This window comes from Prionailurus bengalensis, chromosome C1 (genome assembly GCF_016509475.1).
Source record: "Prionailurus bengalensis isolate Pbe53 chromosome C1, Fcat_Pben_1.1_paternal_pri, whole genome shotgun sequence".
In the NCBI taxonomy this organism is placed as follows: Eukaryota; Metazoa; Chordata; class Mammalia; order Carnivora; family Felidae; genus Prionailurus; species Prionailurus bengalensis.
The window spans coordinates 218555903-218582968 of record NC_057345.1 but is presented as its reverse complement, the minus strand read 5'-3'; the positions used below and the strand labels follow the sequence as shown (position 1 = coordinate 218582968).

The 27066-nt window shown below is 47.3% G+C and overlaps 1 protein-coding gene across 1 annotated transcript in view; it reads left to right on the top strand.

Moving 5' to 3' along the window:
- The window catches only part of IQCA1 (IQ motif containing with AAA domain 1), a 155192-nt gene that overhangs the window by 5063 nt on the left and 123063 nt on the right, over positions 1–27066 (top strand). The window contains exons 2-5 of the mRNA XM_043578245.1: positions 5666–5990; positions 9091–9210; positions 12374–12565; positions 15363–15434. Coding sequence (XP_043434180.1) covers positions 5666–5990; positions 9091–9210; positions 12374–12565; positions 15363–15434 — 709 coding nt within the window. The remainder of the gene's footprint in view (positions 1–5665; positions 5991–9090; positions 9211–12373; positions 12566–15362; positions 15435–27066) is intronic.

The following is a 27066-nucleotide window of genomic DNA, read 5'->3' as shown; positions in this document are numbered from 1 at the left end:
ACACGGAGGTTCAGTGACCAGCCCCAGACCAGCTACCCCAGGAGACAGATTCTGATTCTAAACATGGGGCACTTTTACCTTTAAAACCCCCCTTGCCATGACCAAGGAAAATAAAAACACAGGTCCACACAAACACGGGTGCAGGAAATGCCCTTAGCGGCATCATCCGCAATAATGAAAAGACAGAAACAGCCCCTGTGTCCCTCCCCTGCAGAATGGGCCAGCAGAGTGGGTGTGTGTATGCCTGGAACATATTTGGCAAACAAGAAGAAGGAGGTCTTGATAACACGTTAAAGCACCTGTGAACTTGGCAAACGTTGTGCTGAGTGAAAGGAGCCAGTTGGCAAGGGCCCCCTCCTGTGTGGGTCCTTACATGAAGTGCCCACCACCACAGGCAAATAGAGACCGAAACTAGATTAATGGTTGCCTGGGGCTAGGAGGAGGCGGGCTGGGGGTGACAGCTAGTGGGTACGGGGTTCCTCTCGGAGATGAAAATATTCTCAGGGCACCTGGGTCGCTCGGTCGCTTAAGTGTCCGACTCTTGGTTTCCGCTCAAGTCATGATCTCACGACTTTGTGGGTTCGAGCCCCATGTTGGGCTCTGTGCTGACAATGCAGAGCCTGCTTGGGATTCTCCCTCCCCCCTTTCTCTCTCTGCCCCTCCCCTGCTCGCGCTGTCTCTGTCTCTCTCAAAATAAATAAATAGACTTAAAAAAAATGCTCTCAAATTAGAGGTGTTGGTTATGAATACACAAAAACCACTGATGTGTGCACTTTTAAGGGATAAATTCACAGCACATGAATTTTAGTTCGCTGATGTTGTTATTTAAAAACTCATCTTGGGGCGCCTGGGTGGCTCAGTCGGTTGAGCATCTGACTTCAGCTCAGGTCGTGATCTCGCGGTCCGTGAGTTTGAGCCCCGCGTCGGGCTCTGTGCCAACAGCTCGGAGCCTGGAGCCTGCTTTGGATTCTCCCTCTCTCTCTGCCCCACCCCCGCTCATGCTCTGTCTCTCACTCTCAAAAATAAACATTAAAAAAAGAATTAAAAAACAAAATCATCTTGCCACATCCCTTGTCTCACACGATGTTCCCTGGGCACTGGTTCAGCGGAAGGATGCGGGGACTGAGGGGCAACGAGGCGGGGTAGGTCTCCAGGGGACGTGGGGGATCTCCAGGCTGGCCTGGCCAAGGCACCATGGGCGGGCTGCTGGCAGTCCAGAGAGTGGCCGGGCTGTGACCAGTGGGCACACATCGAGGAACGTCAGGACAGCAGGGAGACTGGAGGGCAGTGAAGCAAAGGTCAGTCTCCAGAGAAAAGGCTGTTGATGCGGAGGTTGGCCTGCTCACAATGCTACTTAATATTTGCCATCAACCAATGACCTCTGCCTGGCCTTTCTAGCCAGGATCACACAGCAGGTGAGGGAGGAAGAGGCTGCCGCCCAAAAGGCAGGACTTGAAAGGCTGAAGCCACAAGGAGGATCTGCGGCCCAGAGCTCCAGTGAGGGGTCCGCCCAGCCATGGCCTTGGAGGCGTTTCTGCTTCCTTGACCCTGGATGGAAGCCAGTGAGTGAGCTAGGGCAGTGAGGCCTCCCCGGGCTGGGTCTGTCCCAAAGCAGGGTCCAGGCTTTCTTAAATTCTAGTTGTGTTCTGCCATTAATCTGGGCGCCTTACCCCAGTGGAAGTCCCCCCTCCACGTCCCTTGCTCACGACGGGTTGGGTCTTCGTGGGATTCAGGTCACCCTACCTGCACCCCACGGAGGCAGCCTCCCTGGAGCGTTGCACAACCTTAGTGCTGACTGGTGTGGTAAGTGCTTTGAAGTCTGATAAGTGCCCCTTATCTTTTATTGATGACCCCCCCCATTTAGAAATCTCAACTGGCTTCATTTGTAGAGCCTCCAGGATCTTATCCCCAAATTCTTGGTAATATTAAATCTGCTTGTCAGTCTCAGGAGGGTGCTTTCTTTTCGTCCGGTCTCTCCTGCCGTCTGCCCCTTCTGATCCTCTGCAGCTAGCGTTCCAGAATTTTCTTCAGTGACATTGCGTGGCTCCCACCATATTCATTTTTAGATGTTTCATCGGTACCGGGAGCGAGGTCTTGTTTTTCCTGCTTTTCTCTGCGTTTAGTTTTTGTGGCTTTCGCCAAAAAGCTTTGCTGTAGCAGGTGACTTCTTATATTTGTTACCGACCTCCTTGCATTTTGCAGCTGTGTCATTTACAGGCATTTTCTTAAATCTTTTGTGTTAATTACTCCCTTTTCATTCCGCTTCGTCCTTTTTGACTCCTGCCTTCCAGATTTCTAGTGTGTCTCCTGAAAATGCTTTTGGTCTCTGGTGTTCAGCGTCTTGAGGGGCTGACAGCGTCTGTTCTCTGGGTATGTGGACAGTATTCTGCATCAGGCGTATGCCGTAAATTAAATTTATTGAGCATTTTCTTGGCATCTGTGGAAACAATCTTCGGTCTGTAGTGTTCTGTTGCTGTATTTAGCTCTGCTTCTCTTTATGTGAAATTCTCGCAGATTCCTGGGATGACCCCTCCCTGGTCAGAGGGAACCACTCTTTTGATCTGGAGCTGGCTACATCCTGTTTGCTAACTGGGACTTTAGATCCAGGTTCTAAACAAAATTAGCCTGTAATTGTCTTCTGTATCGTCCTGACAGGTGTAGACCACAAAGCAAACCACGCGGTTTTCTGTTTTATGTGGACACTTTCTCTGTAGCCGGCGTCACCCATCAGGTCAGGGGACACTGGGGTCTGCCGTCCCCCCTCAGAGTGTCTGAGTCTGGGCTCTGGCGAACTGAGAATGTGCTCGGCCCCCCGACACCCTGCACAGCCCCCCCGTCCACCCCGGCTCCCCCGGGCACGTACGTGACAAGCTGGCCTGGATGGCTCCACGTGGTACAGCAGCCCCCTTGGTTTCTCCTCCGCCTCCCCTGTCCCGTTTGCCTGTCGTTTAAAGGCCCAGCAGGCAGAGTGGCCCCATGCGCCACGCAGGGACCGGGCAGAAGGTGCTACTGTTGCCGTTACGGGGCAGAGTGTCCGATAAACAGCCGTTTCTTCTGCAAGGAGCGGCAGGTCCTGTGCTGAGCGGAATCTAACTTTCCCCTGAAAACGTTCTCTCTTCATCAAGTCGTCTGGCAGAGATTTTTCCACTGGCAATGGTTTTTAAAGATGGCCACGTTTGGAGACATGGGACGTTGGCGCCCGCGGATGGCACGCCCGAGGCAGCGTTCAGTATGAACCTCGGTGGAGTGCTGGGGTGGGGCCGTGTGTTTTCAACCGTGAATCCGTGTTTTCTCGTGGCGCCCATCAGAGCTATGCCCTGCGAGGCGTCACCCTCGTCTGCTTTCACCCCGAAGACCAGGGAGCCACAAGGCGCTCAGAGTATGGGCGCCGGAGCCAGCCTGCCTGGGCGAGGGCCCTGCGTGCAGATGGCTCTGCTTTGGGCAACTTTGCCGTGTCTCCGTCCGCCCGCCTGCAAACCGCAGCGACGATAGCACCTGCCCCATGGGGTTGTCGGGTTTCAGGAGCACTGAGGACGGTGACCGACGTGACGTCCTGGTGAGCTGTCACCCTCATCATCACCATCGTCATTGTCATCGCCATCATCTGAACCTGAAAGACTGGGCACCAAGGAAAGCTTGTGACCTGTGGCCGGGAAGATGAACATCTCTCATCTCTGCCCCAGGAACACAAACATAATGGATTAATGGGGCGCCCGGGTGGCGGTTGAGCCTCCGACTTCGGCTCAGGTCATGATCTCACAGTCCGTGGGTTCGAGCCCCGCGTCGGGCTCTGTGCCCACAGCTCGGAGCCTGGAGCCTGCTTCGGATTCTGTGTCTCCTGCTCTCTCGTTGTCCCTCCCGGGCTCATGCTCTGTCACTCTTGCTTTTAAAAATAAATAAAACATTTTTAAAAATTGATTAAAAAATGTTTTGGGGCACCCGGGTGGCTCAGTCGGTTGAGCATCTGACTTCAGATCAGGTCATGATCTTGTGGTCTGTGGGTTCGAGCCCCACGTCGGGCTCTGTGCTGACAGCTCGGAGCCTGGAGCCTGCTTCCGATTCTGTGTCTTCCTCTCTCTCTGACCTTCCCCCGTTCATGCTCTGTCTCTGTCTCAAAAATAAATAAACATTAAAAAAATTTCAAAAAAACAAAGCAAAGCAAATGGATAAACAACCTCCAACGACCAGAGTGTGTGGAGATACTCAGTCTCATTTGCCATCAAGTGAATGGACGTTAAAAGGGGGAGGTCCAGGGGCGCCTGGGTGGCTCAGTCTGTTGGGCGTCCGACTTCGGCTCAGGTCACGATCTCGCGGTCCGTGAGTTCGAGCCCCGCATTGGGCTCTGTGCTGACAACTCAGAGCCTGGAGCCTGCTTCCGATTCTGTGTCTCCCTCTCTCTCTGTCCCTCCCCCGTTCATGCTCTGTCTCTCTCTGTCTCAAAAATCAATAAACGTTAAAAAAAAATTTTTTCTTGAAAAAAAAAAACGGGGGAGGTCCAATTTGTCACCCACCCCCTTGGCAAGAGTTAGGAGTGTACTTTCTGGCGATGGTGGTTCTGTTTTTGGTCAAGGTAGAGGTGGCGGTGCCGTGTTGAATCGTGGTCCGGAGCTCAGACTCACGCACACTGGGCTCAGACACCCACCTCCCTCTCAGGAGCAGGCCACCTCCCCCTCCCACCGCACAGAGAGGCACAGGAGCCCTGCTCAGGGAGCGTCCCCTGCAAGCATCACACATAACACAGGTCACGGCCCGTGGTCACTTCCGGCACCTGATGTTTACGGTTCTCAGAGGACAGGGCTGATGCAACGAGGAGCAAAGAGTGGGGCCAGAGCAGAAGACCCAGAGGGCGTGCCTGGGAATGACCTTGGGAAGGTCGATGGGGGACTCCCAGGTAAACAAGGTGGACCGAATGAGCATTTCGATTTCCCGCTCTTCCTGAATCACCTCCAAAATGGCAATAGAGGACTTCGAAGGCCATACACGCATGAGGGCCGAGGGAACATGCGAGCATTTGACAGGAGATATCACAAAAACCCAGAAGGAGGGACAACAGATGAGACAAGAGGGAAGAGGCAGGCGAGGGAACGCCGAGAACTCGGTACCTGCGGGCCAGCAGGGGGGCGGCGAGGGAAAGCCCACCTTCCGGCAGAGCCCTGGGAAGAGAGAGCACAGGGCCTGGTCCTTCTGAGTGCTGTTTGTTCATTCTTGATGATGATTTACAAGAGTTTCTCTGGGGTGTAATTGTTCATTCATAGCATCTGCTCACGTTCAACTTTATAAGATAGTGTGGAATGACTTTCCAATGTCATTGTTCCAGTTTATATCCCGCCAGCTGTGTATCTGGGCAGATCAGCTGAATATTCTAGTTATCAACTTCTTCGTCTATTAAGTGAGTATAATGATGCAGGTTTTATGGGCCTAGTGAGGAATCGCTGTGTATCATTTAGGTGAAAAGTCTTTTAATCTACGTATTTGATGATACTAGCAGTGGTCACATCCAAAAATCACATGCACCTCAAAATGAGACACAAATGGTCTAAAGGGCCTCGTAATTACATGCCGTGTTCTTAGCTCTCATTCGATGCCGCGTTACTGTTTGTTATATCAGATGCCCATTTCGTATGGCTTATGAAGGAATTTTTGCTTATTCTCTGTCTTCCCTCAGAATGTATAATAAGATGTGGCATCAGACCCAAGAAGCCCTCAATTCTCTGCTTGATAAAGAGTCTGAGACTGTGATGGAATCACAAAGAAATCAAGGTTTCATCTTCCAAATGTTAGCCACCTTCTACATAAAATACGTGCAGATCTTTAGAAACCTGGAGAATGTCTACGACCAGATTGTCCACCCACAGAAGCGACTGCTGATCCGGAAAATACTGGACGGGGTGATGGGTCGCATCCTGGAACTGAAGAATGACATGGTTGAATTGGAATTAACCGAGTTTCATTATTTCGATGATATCCTACAGGACCTAAAGTTGGCTCCTGTAAGTACTCGGCCTCTTTTCTCATCAGTGCCTTGTTTTAAATCGGATATGTAGGTCCGTAACCAATACTCTAGGCTTCCTAGGCACATTTGCTGGTTGTTGTGTGAAGAGGTGAAGCTTTGCCCTTCGGTTGGGCCATACTGACATGGACAAGGATTGGGTTCCTGTAGTTGTGGGCACAGACAAATCTTTTCACAGTCCTTGGGTCCAGTGTTGGGTCTTACTTGGTCACCATGATGTCTGCCCAGGTCTGTTGGATGGAGGAGGCCAGCCCTTTTGCAAATATCCTGTGGCACAAACCCTCCCAATTTCCAGTAGCAGTGCCCCTACTTTTGTTGCCCAAGGAGATCTCCTTCTGGCCTTTGTTTACCCCCATTTTCTTCAGGCTGATTGGCCGCTGGTTCCTTATTACCAGGTGGATGTGTCTCCTCCTCTCCTTTGGGTCTTTGGTGACTTGGGGACTTATGGCGATAGGCCTCTGAGGCTCAGACAAGGAAGAAGGGCCTCCTCTCTCTCTCTCTGATGCCCTGGAGCTGAGGACCTTCTGTCTCCCCGCCACCGCCCTTCCGACCCCCACTGCCAGACGCCCAGAGTCTCTTCTGACGCTCTGTCTGGCCGAGTCTGCCAGAGGCCAGTGGACAGCTCCTTGCAGTGTCACGGTCCTGTGAGCTCAGTCTTCATTTCGAAAGGAACATTTCCCTAAAACAAAATTAAAAGGAGACAGTGTTCAATTTTCCACCTGGCGTGTAATGCTCCTTCCTTTTGAAAACATGCGAGATTCTATAAAGGTTATGTTTCTTTCTGGAATAGGTTTTTCTAGCATTGTTATTGCACTTTGTTAGAAAGGACTCTAAAGGGTAACTAAAATGATGGAAAGTGTTGAAGGTCACTCCAAAACTTTCATGCTTGTCGCGTTCACTTACAAGAGCATGGCTGAAAGCCCTGGATTTTTTCGGTCAGGTGTACTTTACTCCACCCGTGTGAAAATATCAAGAACCCCTGAGGATAAGCGTGAAATCAACAGCCATTAAATCATATCCCTAAATCGAATTAGTGAAGTAGTATTAAATGTATTAATTTAAACCCGAGAATATTAAATAACCTGCTCAAAGTTGAAGAGTAAGACATCTATGAAATCTGTGTGGCCACCTCCTTCAGATTTTCCCCTACTTTTCCTCCTGCTTCAGTCGTCACCCCTCTGGTTGAGCTGGTTCATCTTTTCAAAGCTCATGAGCACTAAAAGGGGCGATGAACGAGTGACATTGTCCAGGAAGCCTTCCTGGTAGGAGACTGTCAACTGTGTGGTCCAACACTTCTGGGGTGGGCACACTGAGCCACGTGACGACACTGGGGTCCAGGCGGGACCAGCAGCGGCACGGACCCCGGGAGCGCTGCCGGGCCAGGGACACGCACACGTACCAGCTCTGGGAAGTCCCGTGGGGCTCAGCCCTGCAGTTCCCAGTGGAAGCCTGACCAACCAGCACACCTGAGTCTGGGCCCCTGTGGCCGCCACCCACATGGCACATGGCTCCGCTATTCCATCGGGCCAGCACCCAGCTATCTGTGTGCAGTGTGACCCACAGCCCGGCCACAGCTGATCAGACCAGGGATGGGTGCTGGTGGCTGCCCCAGGCGATCCTTCCCCGAGAGATTCTGAAACTGAGACCGAGAGACTGGTTTCTGTCTTCGAGTCAGAACTGTGCTGCCCCAAATTCGTGAGTTCATCAGATGCTCAGAAGAATGGAGAAAGCCGCTCTCCAGAGAACACGAGAGAGGTCCCTTAGAGAATGGGAAACCCCAGAGCATCTGGGTTGGACATAAAGTGTTTTGCGGATGGAGGTCTAGCTGCAAACCCAAGCAACTGTCTTCGGCTTCCCTCCTCTTTCGTCCTCTGCTGCTCCGTTTCCTCACCCTCAGACTCTTCGTTCTTGGACCACACGGAGCCGTGTCAATAACACGTTGTCGTCACAGTTGGAAAAGCACAACGCTTTAACACACCTACTAATAAACACAATCTCCACATTAAATAAAAGCGTAATCACTCTCTTCTGACTTTCCTCCATCCCCCAGGCCACACTCACTCACTGGATCCTGGAAACCCACTTTCAGTTCACCCCAAAATTCCATCCGTCTAAGAAAAGTTTGGCTGTCAAAAGCAGTTGCCGTCTGGTATTGGTATAATCTCACCAAGTCCTAAAAAAGGACACCCCTTTCTGTTACAATGCTTCTTTAAGGGAAGGCCTGTTCAGAATTCCCTGGATAGGAGAGAGGGTGTGGAGAGTCATGCCAGAATAGGGAAAAGGGGAACTGACCCCGAGGACCGAACCCTTAGCTTTGCCCAGCCGACTGGTCTACCAGAGGGCAGCCAGGAGGGTCTGAAAGAGTGTCTAGCACAGTGTTCCTCATGGGGGGTGGCCAAGGGCCACCCCACACCCCCAGATAGCACTTCTACCCTTCTGATGGTTGAACTTGGGCTCGTAAATATTCGTGTGACCTCCAGCAACTGAACTAGTTGGTAATATGCACAAGTGAAAAACAGAAGTTTATATTTATTGCATAAAAAACAAGTGTCCTAATAAAGCAAATGAACTTTGCCAATAACTTTTGTAATTTGGGGTCGTTTAGGTAAAAGTCCAACCAAAGTATTAGGGGAAAAAAACCTGTGATCATTTACAGGCAAATAGTTAACGATGCTGATGATAAATCATTAGGTTTATTTCAAAGATCTCTCCGTCGCAATACTTTGCTCTCTTAATTTGCATTATTGTTTGAGGTAGGCTGAGATGATATTCTATTTCCTTAAAGAAATTCATGAAGTTATCATGAGTTAATTGTGAATTAATTGATGTGAGTTCTTACGTTTTACATAACGATTAAAATAAGGGCCACGGCGATGATTTTTTCCTTATGACTTTATTTGTGTTTCCTTAGCGGTAATGAATTGTTTTTATGCCACTGGTGTCGTCACCTCTTGAATAAGGATGGGAGGTAAAATGCATCTCTTTGATATACGGTCCTTACTGTATGTTTTAGATGGGTTTGAACTGTGTCCTTAAGTTGTGACAAATGTGCCCTTTTGCTTATTTTTTCTCTTCTCCAGCAACAATTAGATATTCCCATCCCCAAGTATTTTTTGAAGGAGAAGTTGGAAGTAATCAAAGGAAGAGAGAAAATCCTGGCTCAGATATTAGCTGACACTGGATTAGATATGGCTGAAAAGGTTTGTAAACCATTTTAACCACCATCACTCCATAATCTATAAAACCTCCTTTCCCCGTGGCTCCTGACTGTGCGAGAGACAGATTGTCTCCAGGGCGAGGAAAGCAGCACCCGTCCCCCGTGCTGTTCGGTATGTAAGAAGTTGCTTACCTTCAGGATGTGTCTTTGACGATTCATAACCATTATTTTCAAGAACTTAGAAACAGAGATCAGAACATAATGCTTTGTTGGGGATGTCAGTGTCTCTGAGATTAGGCAGATCATTGACTCTGTAATTCTTCAACTCAGGTTCACCTAACCTAAAGTCAGAAGCTGAGTGTTTCACGGGAAATAATTGCTAAGATAACCTACTGGGCAGTCTTTTCATTTCAGACTTTTCCGCACGGCACTGCCATATCCGCCTTCTGGCCAGTCACACATTTCGGTGACCCTCGCCGCCTCCCGAATCAGTGCCTCGTGCCCCTGGCTGGTCACGGCCCAGGCAGGGAGGCGGCAGTTGTGTGTCCAAACTGGGACAATTCAGGGTGAAAGGGGCGCTCTCGGTAACTACGCGAGGGGAAACCAGCACGTGCGGGCTTCCCGCAGATAGGCCCCATTGGGTGTTGGGTCATGGCACCGTGGAAAATTCCGAGCACAGCCAGAATGGCAGCAGGGAGAGAGAAGGATGCGGCCTGTCTGCCTGCCTGGAGAAGCAGGTGGGCAACACGCACCGTCTGAGGCGTCTCTGTGCTCTCCGGCGTTCGTGGCCGTGCTTCAAGCTGCAGGGAGGGCTCGCTCTTCCCCCTACACCTCGGCCTGTCGAAACGGTGCTCGTTCAGCAGAGCCCAGCCTGATGCAGCAACCCTCCGGCACCTGTCCTGACCCCGCTAACTCAAGGCTGTCCCTCCTGCCTCCACCTCGCCCTTAGATGCCCGGCCCTTCCTCTGCACTGCACGCTCCCGGAGGCCGGTCCCAGGGCCGTTTAGAGTGGGGGCCATCGAGCCGTCCTTGCACCTGTCCCTGCCTTCAGCCCGTGCGTCATTCAGAGGGAAGCCCTCAGCACCATCTGGCGCCCCCCAGAGGAATCCCCAGGCCCAGAGCCCTGACGAGCAGTGCAGACTTCACTGAGGGCTTTTTACAGGGGACACGAGAAGGGAGGTGACATCACAGACGCTACAGTAGAGCCCTAAAGATCCCTCTGCTCCTTGTCCTGCTTACCCTCTCCGCTGTCCCTCTTCACTTGTGCGGGGTCGACGGCAGGGAACTTTCTTTCCCAGCGGCCAGCCCCAGCTGGCCCACTGGACCTGCTACGCAGACCCGGCCATCTCTGTCCCAGCCCCTGCTTCGGATGGGCTGAACGTCCGCGAAACACCGGGCTCCGGGCAGCAGCACGCGACATCTGTGTGACTTTCCCTTGGCCTTCGGTGCCTCACGAGACCCCGTTTCCACCTTAAGCTGCCTCTTTCCTAAAGATATACGTACATGCGATATAGATCCCAAGAAGAATTCTGGGAGACAGATGTCACCGTCCTGTCCTCCATTTCTCATGCTTCGTATTTAGTCTCGGGCCCTCCACAAATGTTCAGAATCTTTGTCGTCCTGCATAGACCACGCCAACCCTCAGAAGCATTCAGTAAGGGCTGCAACGATTTTCAGAGTGATGATGTCTGAAGGGAATAAGTACAATAATAACTCATGTTTGCAGGACACCTGCTCTCTGCTCCAGTGATTGAACAGGCCTCATCCAATTCGGTACCAAAATGGCATTTGTTCTACTCTGGCGTGCCAAGTGCGTTATTGAAAACGTGCGCTCCCTGCACATCTGAGATGATGAGGTGTCACTGAAAACAGAACTTGGAGGGACTGGTATGTGAAAGAGCTTCCTCAAGGGGAGCCAAGGCTGAGGCACAGTGGGGGCTTGGTCAGGAAGATGGCCAGTCGTGGCTCAAATTGGCTCCACCCGTACTAACCGCGGGAGCTCGTGTGAATTATTTTTCTTCTGTCGGGCTCCGTCTTCTTAACTCTTGAGCGGTCACAGCAATACCTGTCTTGGAGGTTGCTTTGTGAACTTGCTGAGGATATCTAAGAAAAGCATCTGGCCTCTCCGGGGTCTCAGTGAACGCCCCTCCCCACCCCTTGCTCCTTCCTGGGCACCGCGGCCCCCGACACACACAGTCATTACGCAGAGAAGAGGCCATCGCGGGAAACAGTGGCCCCGGGGATGAATTGGAGCCCACACTTGGGACCTCAGCGTCTGGCACCGTGTCCTGATAAGGTGGCCACGCTGCCCTCTGAGACCTGAGCAAGGGCCCAGCCCACGACCGGGTGTTTCTCAGATTCAAAAGGCCTCTCCCTTCTGCTTCTGTCCCTGCATGAGGCTCCACCCAAGCCCGGCCACGTGCCCGGCTTCTCCCTCGCCCCAAGGACAGCAGAGAGCCTCACCCCTGCATCCACTCAGAGCTGACACGGGGCTCTGGACGCCCCAGCAGCCTTGCCCTGGACCCTCCTCAGGAAATGGCTCAGCCCCTCACCCGGCTGTGCCTCCACAACCCCCACCTGACGTCTCCAAAGGCAGCATTTTCCTGCACGAGCTCTGATTTTTCTCCAGACATAATCTTCCCGTCCCATTTGGATGTTCTGAAATGCAAACACGTAGGTACTAAAAGACATTTCATATATAAAATGAATACTCCTGAAATGATTTTAGCCTTACTCGTATTCACTACATCATCCCGTAATTGATTTTGAAGCCAGCATTTTCCTGCCTGTGTATTTTACATTTCAAGGTCTCATATTAAAGATGTGTTTTTAATTTATATGTTTCCACTATTAAGTTAATCAAACACTGATAGCGATTTTGAGTTTTATTGAATCCATTTTATTGGCATTCCTGGTATAATTTTCTGCCAACCTAAAATATTGTGGAACTCATTAGGATTTTGTTCGGAATGGTAGAGGAAAGCTTACGGGATCCTTAAATATGGGACCAGAGCACCAGCGTGGCATGTTATCAAAATCCACATAATTAAAGAGTAAGATGATAGAACGAGACAACTCTCAGACTCTTTATCGACAGTTTGGGAACTTTCAGCAAAGTTGTGTTCGAAGTCAGCTTGTGGGGCTCCCAGGGTCAACTGATGTAGTAAACATGTTTAAACACTGATTTACCTTGAATGTTTTTGCAGAAATACTCTGTGAAGAGTATCCCCCTAGAAGAGGCCGTGAAATTAATCCAGATCGCTGAGAGGGCACGGCAGGGTCGTCTAAGAGCCATGTTCATGAAGCAGATCTTTCTTCAAGAATACAGAGCGAAACAAGCCAAGTTACTTAGCGAGAAAGTAGCGGATCTGGAGGCCGCAGCGCTGCAGATTCAGAAGGTGCGGGCAGGGTGCTGGTGGAGCGGGGGCAGGTGCCTTGACACAGCTAGAAATGCACACCAGGGTCAGGGTGAGCTCTGGAACCCAAAACTCCAAAATTCTGCCTTTAAGAGAACTGGATTTTAAATGCTGGGAAGATTTATTATCTTACCCTGGGGACAACCGTTAAGTAAGCTTGGTCACGTGTTGTTTTATTTTGTTTTTAATTGTATTATAAATAGGTGTAACATGCAGGGCATTTTATTCAAATATTTTCAAAGATCGTTGATAATCGTTGGAAAGAGTGTTGCGAAACATTCAGTGAGGATGTCAATCCCTAATGAATTTTTAAAAGCGCGTTCAGGGGCGCCTGGGTGGCTCGGTCGGTTAAGCGTCCGACTTCAGCTCAGGTCACGATCTCGCAGTCTGTGAGTTCGAGCCCCGCGTTGGGCTCTGGGCTGATGGCTCAGAGCCTGGAGCCTGCTTCCCATTCTGTGTCCCTCTCTCTCTGCCCTTCCCCCGTTCATGCTCTGTCTCTCTCTGTCTCAAAAATAAACAAACGTTAAAAAAAATAATAAATTTAAAAAAATAAAAAATAAAAGCGCGTTCACACACAGACATAATCACAGAAGGGGAGCAAAGGTCAACCCCTCTGGCCGGTGACCAGGACATCCTCGTTCCTTTAAATGTTTATTTATTTGTTGTGAGAGAGAGAGGGAGAGCAGGGGAGGGGCAGAGAGAGGGGGAGAGAATCCCAAGCAGGCTCTGTGCTGTGAACGCAGAGCCCGATGCAGGACTCAATCCCATGAACCGTGAGACCATGACCTGAGCTGAAATCAAGAGTCAGACGCTTAACTGACTGAGCCACCCAGGCACCCCAATGTTCCTTTCTGAAGCAGGCCTGAGGTCCCCCCGCTTTGTTGGATGAGCACTGGGGGTCTGCTCCACACCTTTTTCCAAATGGAGGCCAAGGCTGCTTACGGTAAATTCAGGAGATGGAAACATGAGGCAAATTGGAACCAGATAAGAGAGAAAGGGAGCATGAGGACACAGGCCCCAGCTGGAGGGTCAGGACCCCCTCCCTCTGGGTTCTTGATGGGGGCGGGCAGAAGGGTGCAGGGGGACCGCTAACAGACCGTGTTCTTTATGTTCCTGTGATGAAGTTCTAGACAAGCATCTGAGTTCAGAGCTTGAGTCGTATCAATCTTGGACGTGACCGTGTTATATATCCCCCCATTGCGGTGGAAATTTTTCTTTTGAAACTATGAAGTGCCACCCTTAGATCTAGCCCCACACTCCTGCAACCTGGAAGTTTCTCTTGAAGAAACCTGGGTAGGGGACTCTCACTAATGAGAATTAGAAGCCACTTCTCCTCTCCCTCCCCCGGCTTTATTGCGATGCATTTGACATAAAACATTGTGTACGTTTAAGATGTATGATGTCGTGATGTGATATACGTATATATTGCAAAGTGATTCTCGCTGTAAGGGTAATTAAAACGCCCATCACGTCACATAATTACCAGTTTTCGATAGTGAACACCCTTCAGATCAACTCTTTTAAGCAGCTTTCAAGAACACAGCACAGTGTTGTTGAAGGAGGCGAACTCATTCATCTGACAACTGGAAGTTGGTGCCTTCTGGCCACTTTCCCCCATTTTCTTCAACTCCCAGCCCCTAGCGATCCCAAACCTACTCAGATACCCCAACTTCTAGACATCTATTTCTACAGGGTCAGTGTTTTTAGATTCCACATGCAAGTGAGATCATAAGAGTGGTTGTCCTTCTCTGTGTGGCCTTCTTTCGCTTAGCATGCTGCCCTCAAAATTCATGCATGTTGACACAAATATCAGGATTTCCTTTTTTTTTAATTTTTTATATGTTTATTTATCTTGAGAGAGAGAGAGTGAGAGGAGGGGTGGGGCAGAGAGAGGGGGAGACACAGAATCCGAAGCAGGCTCCAGGCTCCGAGCTGTCAGCACAGAGCCCGACGTGGGGCTCGAACTCACGGACCTTGAGACCATGACCTGAGCCGAAGTCGGATGCTCAACCGACTGAGCCACTCAGGTGCTCAGATTTCCTTCTTCTTCTTTTTTTTTTAGCTGGATAATATTCCGTTGTGTGTATATAGTATATACCACCTTTTTTATCCATTCACCCATCCACTGACAGGTGGTTTCCATCGTCGTATGAATTGTAAATAATGCTGCGGCGAACATGCATTGAAATAATGTGTACGTCTCTCTTCAAGTCCGTGACTTCGTTTCCTTCAGATATGTACCCAGACGTGGGATTGCTGGGGTGTAGGGTAGTTCTATTTTTAATTTTTTGAGGAACCCCCATACCGTGTCCCCAGTGGCTGCGCTGGTTCGCACGCCCACCGGCAGTGCGGGAGGTTCCTTTTCCCCTCACCCTCGCCAGCACCTGTTGTCGCTCGTCTTGTGGATGACGGCCGTTCTGGCAGCCGGGAGGATGTCTGGGCCAGCAGGTGGGCTGTGTGGTTGGCAGATCTGCTTCCAGGGCATTGGGCGAGTGTGGATCCCGTCCAGCCCGTGGGTGAACAGGACGGCGCCCCGCCCCCTTTGTTCAGTAGGGTGGCTCTGGGTCCACAGTTGGGTGCTCAGGCAGCGAATAGGCCGTTTGTTCTTTCTTTAAACATTTTGCCTGTGATCACAGAAGAAAAAATATTCCATCAACACACACACACGCACGGCCTTGACTGCATAGTCATTGTATCATTTGAAACGGGAGAAAGGGTAGGACAGGGTTTTTGTTTTTGTTTTAATGTATTAGACAAATAACCATTTATTTCTTTTTAGGTCTGGCGAGGTTTCCATCAACATAAGAAAACCGAAAAACTGAGGCAGGAGGAGATGATATTCCTGGGTATGGTAAGTTCTCTTACAGGCAGGACGTGCATGTGGCTTTCTTGAGACTCGTGTCTTAGAGAGTTTTTGTGGGAAGAGAGGAAAGAAAAATAGGTAACCCGTGACTGAAGAGAATGGAACGGCCCGCACTGTGCGGGAGTGTGCCCGGGGGATCTGGACAGAGCAGTCACGTGTCCGTGTACACATCTCCCTTGGAATATGCAGAGCGTTCCGGGCGTGGGAATAAGCTCTGAATTGCTCACAAACCGCCATTCCTGCGTGACGTCTGCCCTGCCCTCCGTCAGTATTTGTGGTCAAGAGAATGGGTTTGCACTGAGCCAGCTGGCTTTTGGGGGCAGATCTCCGTGGGGATGACTGAATCAGAGCTGAATGGGTGTGTATTAGTTATCTGTTGCCGCGTAACAATATGACCACAACCTAACAGCTTAAACACACACTCATCAGCTCGGTGTCTGTGGGTCAGGAGTCTGGGCTTAGCTAAGTCTCCTGCTCAGGGTCTCACAAGGCTGCAGGCAGCTGTCATCTGAGGCCCACGTGGGTAAACCACTTCCAAGCTTGTGCGGTTGTGAGCAGGATGTAGTTCAGTGCCCCATATTTAATGCCGGGATAAAAACATTGATAGATACTGTGGCTGAGGCTTTGAAAATGCTAATCATGTACCAAGCTCGAGTGGGGCTAAAAGAAGAAAAGAAACACAGATAACCACAAATACCAATAAGCTTTACAAAAAAAAAAAAAAAAACCTATTAGATAGTATCCTGAGTGACTAAGTTAATAAATTAGAAAATACTGAACAGAGAAGGTGATCTAGGGAAGTACAAAGATCGAAACAGACCAAAGAGGTAAAAAAACAAACAAACTAACTAATCACTACAGCGAATGCCAAATGATTTTCCGCATCCCGGCTTTCACTTGGGGCCTGTGAGAAGCAGGTGCCAGGATGGAGTTGGATGGTCAGGGCATTTACCAGGAGGAAGGGAGGGAGGGAGGGCGGGGAGGCTGGGGGAGCCCCACAGGGAGGCTGGAATGACGGGGGAGGGGGGTGCGGCAGGAGAGGGGTGGAGAGGAAGAGCCAGCCCGGCAGTGCTCTCACGCCATGTTTTTTAAATCTCTGCTAAGAAAGGAAAAGAAAGCCGGTAATGGCGATGCCCGGACTGGGCGAGGACCCAGGGGCAGGTGCAGCCCGGGGACAATAACCAGGGTTTAAGTGCGCACCCACCCTTCTGAGGACAGTTGGTCTCCTTATAAACATTAAAGCACAAGGGAGACTGGGGGGCTCAGTCGGTTAAGCATCTGACTTTGGCTCAGGTCGTGATTAGCAATTCGTGAGTTCAAGCCCCGCGTCGGGCTCTGTGCTGACAGCTCAGCGCCTGGAGCCTGCTTCCTATTCTGTGTCTCCTCTCTCTCTGTCCCCTCCCCCACTCATGCTCTGTCTCTCTCTGTGTCTCTCTCAAAAAATAAATAAACATCAAACACATTTTAAAAAAAAAAAACCACTTAGGCCTGTTTGCTCAGTAATCCTGACCCTTGCAATCTCCATGCTAAAAAAAAAAAAAAGAATGTGAGCAACATTTACGGTATATAATTATTCGTATCAGAGCAGTTTTATACTCGGTAGACAGGTGCCCAGAAACAGTTCACACAGTTAAAACATGCCATTGTGTGGCTCTAGAAGTGTGTTTAGAGTTTCTGTGTAACGTGCCAAGTGTAAAATGTGAGCCCCGTGATCCTATTTTTAATGCTTTTGCTTATTCTTACACTTTTCTACAATAAACGTGTTTTTTATGTCTAAAAAATTACACATAAAGTACACGTTCAAAATGTTATCCCAGGAGAAAATGGTAGGAATCATGGTTTAGACAATTTGTAGCTTTCTTGTTAACTGAACCTTTAAATTTTTTTTTAATGTTTATTTATTTTTGAGAGAGACAGAGCATGAGCAGGGGAGGGGCAGAGAGAGAGGGAGACACAGAATCCAAAGCCGGCTCCAGGCTCTGAGCTGTCGGCACAGAGCCCGACGCGGGGCTCAAACTCACGAGCCATGAGCTCATGACCTGAGCTGAAGTCAGGCGCTTAACCGACTGAGCCACCCAGGTGCCCCGAAACTTTAAATAATACCGATTCACAATACATTTTCCCGCGTCTGTGTACTTCTTACCAAATGTATATCTCGGTAGGACAAAAATCAGGATTTATGATTTTTCTTGCTTTCTATTTTTAACAATTAATATACTCAGAGAGGTTATGCATCCAACTTCGGCCCAGGTCGTGATCTCATAGATCGTGGGTTCAAGCCCCACATCGGGTTCTGTGCTGACAGCTCAGAGCCTGGAGCCTGCTTTGCATTCTGTGTCTCTGCCCCTCCCCCGCTTGCACTCTGTCTCTCTCTCTCTTTCAAAAAATAAACAAACATTAAAAAATTTTAAATATATATATATATATATATGAACTCAGAGAATAACGTGAGACATAAAAAAATAACAAATGTTATTTATACTTTTGTAACCAGTGTAGGAAAGTGGGTTCCATTATATTACTCTTTCCTTTTTGTATTTAAGTTATATTTTCTAAGACTGCATTCCACCTTCTCACTTTCAGAGAAATCAAGTGGGGACCAGTGTGTGGGTGATACAAGCAGTGAGGCACAATAGCTCTCGCAGTTCTGGGATCAACTATCGACGTGTTCCTTTCACCCATATTTCTATCAGGTCTTCTCATATAAAAATATTAGTTTCTTTTCTGGGACTTGAGGATTTAAACAAATTATGAGATCTTATCAGTGGTATCATTAAATATAGAAAAACTGTAATTGAGCCCCACATTCGGGCTACTGCTGTGTAATTTTCATCCGTGTTATGATGACACATTCTAAGTAACCAACCACGGGGTAAATACACTTGATGTTGGAATATCTTGTATCTCCCTTCGGCCCCGTGTCCTGGACCAACCACTCCACCCTTCCACTATGACCCCTGTGTGCCACCTCCATTATCAGCACAGAATTGAAAATACGAATTATTTTGCTTGTGGAAAGAATTCAGGCCCATCTTCCGGACACTTGGAAGGGCGTAGTCCGCCGGTGGAGGGGCCTGATGCCACTGCACGTGTTTATAAAGCCTAAATTGTGACATCCAGCCTTTATTGTCTTAAAAAATACGACCAGTCATACAGTATGTATGTATGATTGAAGAAACACCTCGATCTTCATCACCTATTTTCTTGATTTCCCTTTGATCTCTGAGTTTAAAAAAAAATGAGTCAACATTTCTCTTTTCTCTTTGGTATCGAGACACCTGGGACCCCAGCCCATCTCTCGCTGTGCACCTGCTTGGGTGTGCTGAAAGAGCCACGTGGGTGAGCAGTCCCGGCCAGCCGTTGCTGATGTCTACGATTTAACACGTTCACTGGGTGGAATACTATTTAGCCATAAAAAGGAAGCCTGTCACATGCTATAGCATAGGCGAACTTTGAAGACATTGTGTGACGTGAAATACGCAGCCACGAAAAGATAAATACTGCCCGATTCCACTTGTATGAGGCACCCAGAGTCATCAGAAACAGAGACACAGAGAGCAGAATCGTGACTGCCAAAGGCTCGGGGGGGCGGGGGAGGGGGGCCGGCCGTCATTGCCCAGTGGGTGTGGGGTTGCAGTTTCGCAAAATCAAAAAGTTCTACAGATCTGTTTCACAGCAGTGTGAAGACGCGGAACACTGCTGAACTGTATCCCTAAAAAGTGCCTCTTATGAGTTTGTTTGTTTTTTTTTTTTTAGCCACAATTAAAAAAACTGTTTTTCAATTCACTGGGACATTGCGGCATATACTGAAATGATTCTATGAGAATCATGACTATTCGCTAGTGGTCAAAAAACACAAATCAAAAATTAAATGAGCTACTGCGTTTTCTTGAATCTGAGATGTCATCAATTATAAGACGCATCGTGATTTTTACATGCTCTTAAAGAGAGTACTGTCAGATAAAACAAAACACCACCTTGATTGTAATCCACATCCATCCCTAATTTCGGACACGTTAATTATGAAAACCATGCATCTTAGAATTAGTGACATATGGGACATCTGGGCGCCTCAGTCAGTTAAATGACCGACTCTTGGTTTCGGCTCAGGTCATGATCTCACAGTTTGTGAGATCGAGCCCCACATTGGGCTCTGTGTTGACAGCGTGGAGCCTGCTTGGGATTCTCTCTCTCCCCCTGCCCCCCTCAAAATAAATACGTAAACATTAAAAAAAAAAGAATTCGTGAAATAAGCTAAGTTGTTTCTATCTTATAAGCAAAAGAAAAAAATTTTTTTCAAGTTGTAATTATTGGCAAGGGTGGGAGGAGACGCCATGAGTTACATGGACTCTGCCTTTCTAAAAGACGATGGGCAAAGTGCAAGATGGTTAAGATGTTTACATCCTGTCCCCACAACGTTCTGTCTCTGTCTTGAGGAAACCATCCGAAATAGAGATTTATGCCCATGGAAGTCTCCTCCAGTGTTCTTTTTGATAATGACAAATTGGGGATAAAGCCGGTTCAGAGTAAGGACGTAGTTAAATAACTTCTAGTGGACCCACATTAATGCAGTTATATGTCACCTTTGAGAACTATGTTTATGATTGGTTTTTGATGACATGAAAACGCTCAAAGTAAAAATTCAAGGTTTGGAATTACACATATAATTTGATATGATTTCAACTAAATATATACACACATCTATGCACTTGCAAAAGAAAGAAAAGATACCGTGTACAATAGCATTCATTTTTTTTTAATGTGGGGACTTTGGAAGATTGTTTGTCTGTAATTGTATTTTTCAACATGCTTAGACTTTACTTCATTAACTGGGGAAAAGTACACATTTAAAATGAAAGCAAGTGGCCGTAGAATCATACCAATTTTTTTTCTCCTAAGATCTCCACATCATTTGATGCATATGGATGGGGAGACAGACAAAGATATAAATCTGTTTCTCTCTCCCGCCCTGAAGAGGCAGACACATGTACGATATCATGATAAAAACAATGGTTCACTCCAACTTTGTACTTTCCAAACTTAACTAGCAGTCAAAACATTCAATCTAAGATCATCTAAGTTTGACATGAAATTTTACATTAGCAGTTTGGTTCAACAATTTCCTTTTAATTTAATTCAACATGCATGTCCTGGATGTCTATTACGTGTAACACGTAGCCAGAAAGTCGGGAATAGCCTGGCACTCTTTTTCATCCGAGAATCTTAATTGCTTACACTGATAGCACACAAAGACAGAATTACGTGTTTATTACTGTATTTTTTCTGTTTTACTTTGGAGTTTATATCTGTTCAGCTCAAATCAAAGAAGTCTGTGTTAATTTTTCAGCAGTTCAGGGTTTGGATAATATAAAGAGAGCAACTTGTCTGTTTTGCGTTAAATGTGACTTTCTCTGGTTTGCCTTTTTTTTTTTTTCTTCCAAGTATGTCTCCTGCTGGTGGTGTGTATTCTATTGAAATTTTACACCATCGAGAAATGTATGGATTCAATTTTTAAGAGAATGGTATCTCCTGTCCTCTGGCTGATAACCATAAAAAGCCATTACCCCAAATCCAAGAAATGTTTTCAATTGAATATATTTTCCACTATATCACTAATGAAGATATTGTCCACTCATTTTAAACTTTCATTTTTCCATAACTTCATTTCGTTACATCACGCCAGTGAATAAGCCGTTGACTTATCTGATCAAAATAGTATTTGTACGTTTTGGGAAGCTTGGCCTATTTCCAGGTATTTAGTAACTAAAACCAGAATTAGAGCAACAGACATCATTATGCCTTCCTTTCCTGACCAAATGTTTCCTTTACCATTGTCACATAAATTATTTTTTTGATATTGCCATTTTAAATATTTATATTCTAAAATCTACAAAAGAAAATAAATAGCACTCTAAAAATTCATGTGCACTTACTTTAATTGGCAGAGCCAATGGGGTGAATCGACTGGAAGGAAAATTAATGAATGTAATATATTTCATTCTGTGGATCCCTTTGAAATAATTTGTCCTATGGTCGTGCCCATCGTATATTTTATGTTACCCTGGAGCTAGCGATGTTTTCATTATAATAACGCTGGGGGACAGTTATTAAAGAGGAAGAGCCGTCGCTTGGAAATGAGTCAACTAAGTCTTCAAAGCACCATAAAACCCTGCTCACCTTCAGATTCTAACATCAAACAAGCTGTATTATAAATTATCTGTTGGTCAATCTGGTCTTCCTCATTAGCAAATAACCCCAGGGCACCTGGCTGGCTCAGTCGGTTAAGCGTCTGACTCTTGGTTTTAGCTCTGGTCATGAACTCGCAGTTGGTGAGATCGAGCCCCACGCTGGGCTCTGGGCTGACAGTGCGGAGCCTGCTTGGGATTCTCTGTCTCCCTCTCTCTCTGCCCCTCCCCTGCTCGCTCTCTATGTCTCTCTCTCTCAAAATAAATAAATAAATGATAACAATAATAACAACCCAAAGTTGGAGCTTGGGCACCCAGTGAGCTCCTGAAACGCAGCCCCCTCAGAAGCCCCACTTGGGAAGACCGTATGTACGTCAGGAGCCATCGGTGGTCATGGGCTCTTCCTTGGGAACTGCTCTCAGAGCCAAAAGGAGAGAAGGACCAAGAGGACGTGCTCTTTGTGGTCACGACTTTAGTTCCAACCAAAACCGACATCATCCAGCTTGGTCATATATATTATTCATTACAGTTCAAATGATGTTTGTTTCTGGAAATTTATTCTCAGGGAAAAAAAAACAGATTTGTCATGATTCGTGGGGGGTTTGTGCAGTTTTAGTTTTATTTTACTTTTTGAAGGCAAAAGAACTGTTTCCTAAGCGTCCCTGGGGGAGGCAGCATCTTAGAAATGAGTGCATGTCTCCAGGCACCAGCTTTAAAGAGTCTACTCCGCCATGTTGATGAAGATAGGTTTCTGGGTGGCCCGCTTGTGCACCCAGTTCTACACGGGGGCCTGTGGGAGGTCTTTGGGTGGCATACCCTCCCTCCCTTGAGCCTCAGTTTCTTCTTCTGTAAGAGCAGGATGCTGCTACCTATTTTGCAGAGAGATTCCAGGCAAAGGGCCTGACCTACAGCTTGGGGTAGGATAGGCCTTCAAGGAGCAGTGGCCAACATGAATCATCTTGGAAAAGTATAGTACGTTGTCGCGATAACTGAATCATGAAGAAGTGTGATAACTGGTCTACGTAATGAAACACAGTATATTCCAAAATATACTGTTGCAGAAAATACCCATGCCACTAATTTCAAAATACACACTCTCCTGGCCTTTGTTATTTGCTACTCAGATTAATGAACTTGAAATTAGTCTGTTGAAAGTAGGATCTCAGAAAGTGATGGAGTTGGAGCAGCGCACGCGGTCTGACTCTGATCTGCAACCACCCCATGTAGCTGCGGGGGGAGAATTGTGACAGTCCCCTAAGGCAACAAGCGCTGCCCCCACAAGCCACACGCACTGTGTGTGATGCACCAGAAAAAAGTTCGCAACCCAGGAAAAGCAGTGACCCTGGGTCAGGTGTATGCAAAAGGCTCTTAGGCTGGGCAGAGAGATCAGAGCTTGAGGGAGGGCACCATTTTCTGTTAAATGGGATTTACAGCCTACCTACTCAGAAACCTTTCGTTTGATATTAAGTTGTTACTGTTTTAATTCTGCTTTATTCTTGTTCCGCGTCCCCAGACCATCAGAAATTACATGACAAAAAGAATTCTCTTCCTTATCCTTCCTTTGTAGCCTGATCCCAGGATTTCTTTTTTTTTTTAATTTTTTTAACGTTTATTTATTTTTGAGAGAGAGGGGGACACAGCAGGAGCGAGGCAGAACAGAGAGAGAGGGGGACACAGAATCCGAAGCAGGCTCCAGGCTATGAGCTGTCAACACAGAGCCCCACGCGGGGCTTGAACTCACAAACCATGAGATCATGACCTGAGCCGAAGTCGGACACTTAACCAACTGAGCCGCCCAGGCGCCCCTGATCCCAGAATTTCTTAGCCTACATCCAAGGGCAGAACGTTCATCCTCAACCACCTTAGATTTGGGCTTGTTACACAGTCTGTTAATGTAGCAGGTAGAGTGGTGAAGGCCATGAATTCTGGAGCCCGCCCATCTGCGTTCAGATCTGGTTCTACCGTTTCCCAGCTGTGGGGACTTCCGGGAGTGACATGACTTCTGGGTGCCATGATTTCCACATAGGCGGGATGGAGATGGCCATGGCACCACACTCGTAGATTTCATGTTCATTCCTAAGGAAACTGCTCTCTGGAAAGCATTTAAGATAGTGTCTCACGTAGAGCACACAGTAAGCACTATGTGAGCACCAGCTGTTACTTTTCTTCAAATGATTTAATATCGTGGGTTTAGATGTTCATGTCCTTCGTGATTCTAAATTGCTTACTAAACTGCCCAACTTTTTTTTATCTATTTAAGTTAAGTATGGAAAGATGGGCTTTGTACACTGTTGTGTGAAGAGGAAATCTTGCAACGTCTTTGCGGGAAAGCATTGGCAGTATCTACCAAAATTACAAATGCACATTTTTTTTTAAAGTATGATCTATAGTACCCATTAAAAAAAAAAAAGAAACATTTTCAGGGGCACCTGGGTGGCTCAGTCGGTTAAGTGTCTGACTTCGGCTCAGGTCACGATCTTGCAATTTGCGGGTTCGAGCCCTGCGTCGGGCTCTGTGCTGACGGCTCAGAGCCTGGAGCCTGCTTCGGATTCTGTGTCTCCCCCTCTCTCTGCCCCTCCCCTGCTTGTGCTTTGTCTCTCTCTCTTTCTCTCTCTCTCTCTCAATAATAAGTAAATGTTAAAAAAAAAATTTTTTTTAACATTTTCAGACAAAATGGGTTAAGCTGGAAGAAATCTGTCACTGGAGAGACAGCTGAGCATAGAGGGTGGGAGCAGAGATGCCGGAAATAGACGCCTTGGGCCAAAGCCCCAGACTGCCACTTCATGGCTGTGTGAGCCTGGTCAAGTTCTTGACCTTTCAGTGCCTCAGTTTCCTCCTGTATAAAATGAAGATAATAATGCCACCTACTCATAAGGTTATTAGGAGGAATAAATTAGTATTTGTAAACCTCTTAAACTAGTGCCTCACAACCTACAAGTGGCATCGAAGTGTTTATTTTAAAAATATTTAAAGAGGGGCACCTGGGTGGTTCGGTCAGTTGAGCGTCTGACTCTTGATTTCTGCTCAGGTCATGATCCCAGGGTCGTGGGATTGAGCCCTGAATCAGGCTCTATGCTGAGCATGAAGCCTGCTTGAGATTCCTTCTCTTTCTCTCTCTCTGCTCCTCTCCCCAACCTGAGCTCTCTCTCTCTCTCTCTCTCTCTCTCTCTCTCTCTCTCTCTCTCAAGAAAAAAATATATATATATTTCAAAGAAAGAAGGACACAAATGTGGCTGAGTAAGCTTCTATCACTTACCAGTTGTAAACTCAATGTGACTGTCCTAGCCCAGCTCCTAAGGAAGCAAATCTTAAATCTACAAAACAATTTTTAGAAGTTAGGCTTAACGAGCTAGAAAATTTTTTATTACCTAATAGTTTTGCACGCACTAAAATTGCGGCATCCTAAAATAAGGCCTTACCATAACTACTCTGGGCAGAGGGCAGGAGACTACCGTTGGCTATGGGTCTGCTTACAATTTTATTCCACTTCTTCTGCTGGGTTCCTCTTTTTTAAGTAGGTGTATTTGTACAAACACACACATATAAATATAGGTCTGTTACTCTGGAACGAAATGATGGAACAAAATGGCTTGTTTTCATAAACTAAGGAGCACGCACGCACGCGCACACCCCATCTTGAAATGGATCAACCGAAGAGCTGTTTCCTCCACAGCGTGAGGCGGGAGCAGGGAGCCCACTGAGCCCGCCTCTAGATGCTTCCTAATGAACACCAGCACACGCTGCGATCAGAAGGCTCTGGAGCTAATTGATCTCTGCACTGATGACAGCAAGAGATTTCACGGGATGGTCATTTGCTCAGAGTGGACTCTTTCCCTCCCCCAGACCCGTTCCAGCTTCGCCTTCAGTGACAACAAAGCACCATAAAGACGCAACCCCCCCAAGACAATGAGCTTCTGGAGAAAGTTGCCAGCATTAAATCACTTATCTGCAAGTGTATTTGTGACTGATAAATTGAACAGATTTTCATGTGGACAAATGTCCATTTTATCTGACTAATTTGAACAAGGATTTTTAAAGACAAAGCCCATCAAACATTAGATAAGCATTTTAAGTTAATGGACCGTGGAGTCCTATTTCCCCGCAAACCCGGGAAGCATCATCAGATGTCCTATGTTTACGGCAACATCAATTATTAATATGTATATTTTTGCTGACAGAGGACCTTGCTATAAACGTAGGTTTCGCTCTGCGGTTCCGGGTCATTAACTGTGGAAAGCTTGTAAATATAATGGTTTATTCACATGGGAAGCCTTCATTAAGATGCATTATTCTACAGCTGATGTATTTCAATATATACTATATTATCATGTTCTCTATTTCCCTTTAATATTTGTAATTTATTTTTAAATGAGTTGCTGTTTATGCGGTGAGTTAACAAATTTGAATTCCATATGACCAAAGTTGCTAACGAGGAAAAGATATCTTAGCCCAAAGGAAAAGCTGCTCATTAACATAGGACCTAAATATATTATAACCTTTGAATTCAAAAGCAACCAGAGAAAGAAGCTGCAAATGACCCCAAATGTGTTTTTCGTCAGAGAAAGTCTATATCAAGAAACATGCATGAATACACACGTATTAACGGCACAGCATGGTGTCACGGGAGGAACACAGAACGGGAGGAATCGGGAAACCCTACTACTAGCTTCTTCGTTGATGTAGAATGACTTGGGAGAGCCACGTAGGTATGATCCTCAGGGTCCTCGTCTGTTCAGTGGGATAGTCACATCCTCGTATCTGCCTCCAAAATGGACGTGGACGCCAGTCAGGGAACGTAGAGGAAGAACGCTCAGGACAGAGTGCATACCACTGGGGTTGTTGCAAAACTCCAGTGAGAGCTGAGAAATTTCTCTGCTTTGCTCAGAGATCATGCAAGTGTAAGGAAGTTGGCTGAACGCTTCGCAGAGTTCTGGAGCTACTGCCAAGACCCAAATCAGAGTCACCTCCTCAATGTTTCATTTTTAGAGACAAAAGGGAAAAAGACGAGCTAAAAATATATTTTGCATGTGTACATCTATGAAAGAAATCTGCTGTAAATTACCATAAGAACAATGTAAGGGAGGGTGAAGCAAGATCCTTTGATTGGCTGATAGAGAATCAGAAAATTAATGCAAGACTTCAAAACAATTTTACACATTCATCGCAGACCAAAAAAATGGGGTACAGATCTATTTTAACCTCTTCACGGACACCGTGAATTTAAAATAGTCGTTGAAGTGGGGCACCTGGGTGGCTCGGTCGGTTGAGCGTCTGACTTTAGCTCAGGTCCTGATCTCACAGCTCGTGAGTTCAAGCCCCACGTCTGGCTCTGTGCTGACAGCTCGGAGCCTGGAGCCTGCTTCGGATTCTGTGTCTCCCTCTCTCTGCCCCTAACCCACTCGCATTCTGTCTCTGTCTCTCTCAGAAATAAACAT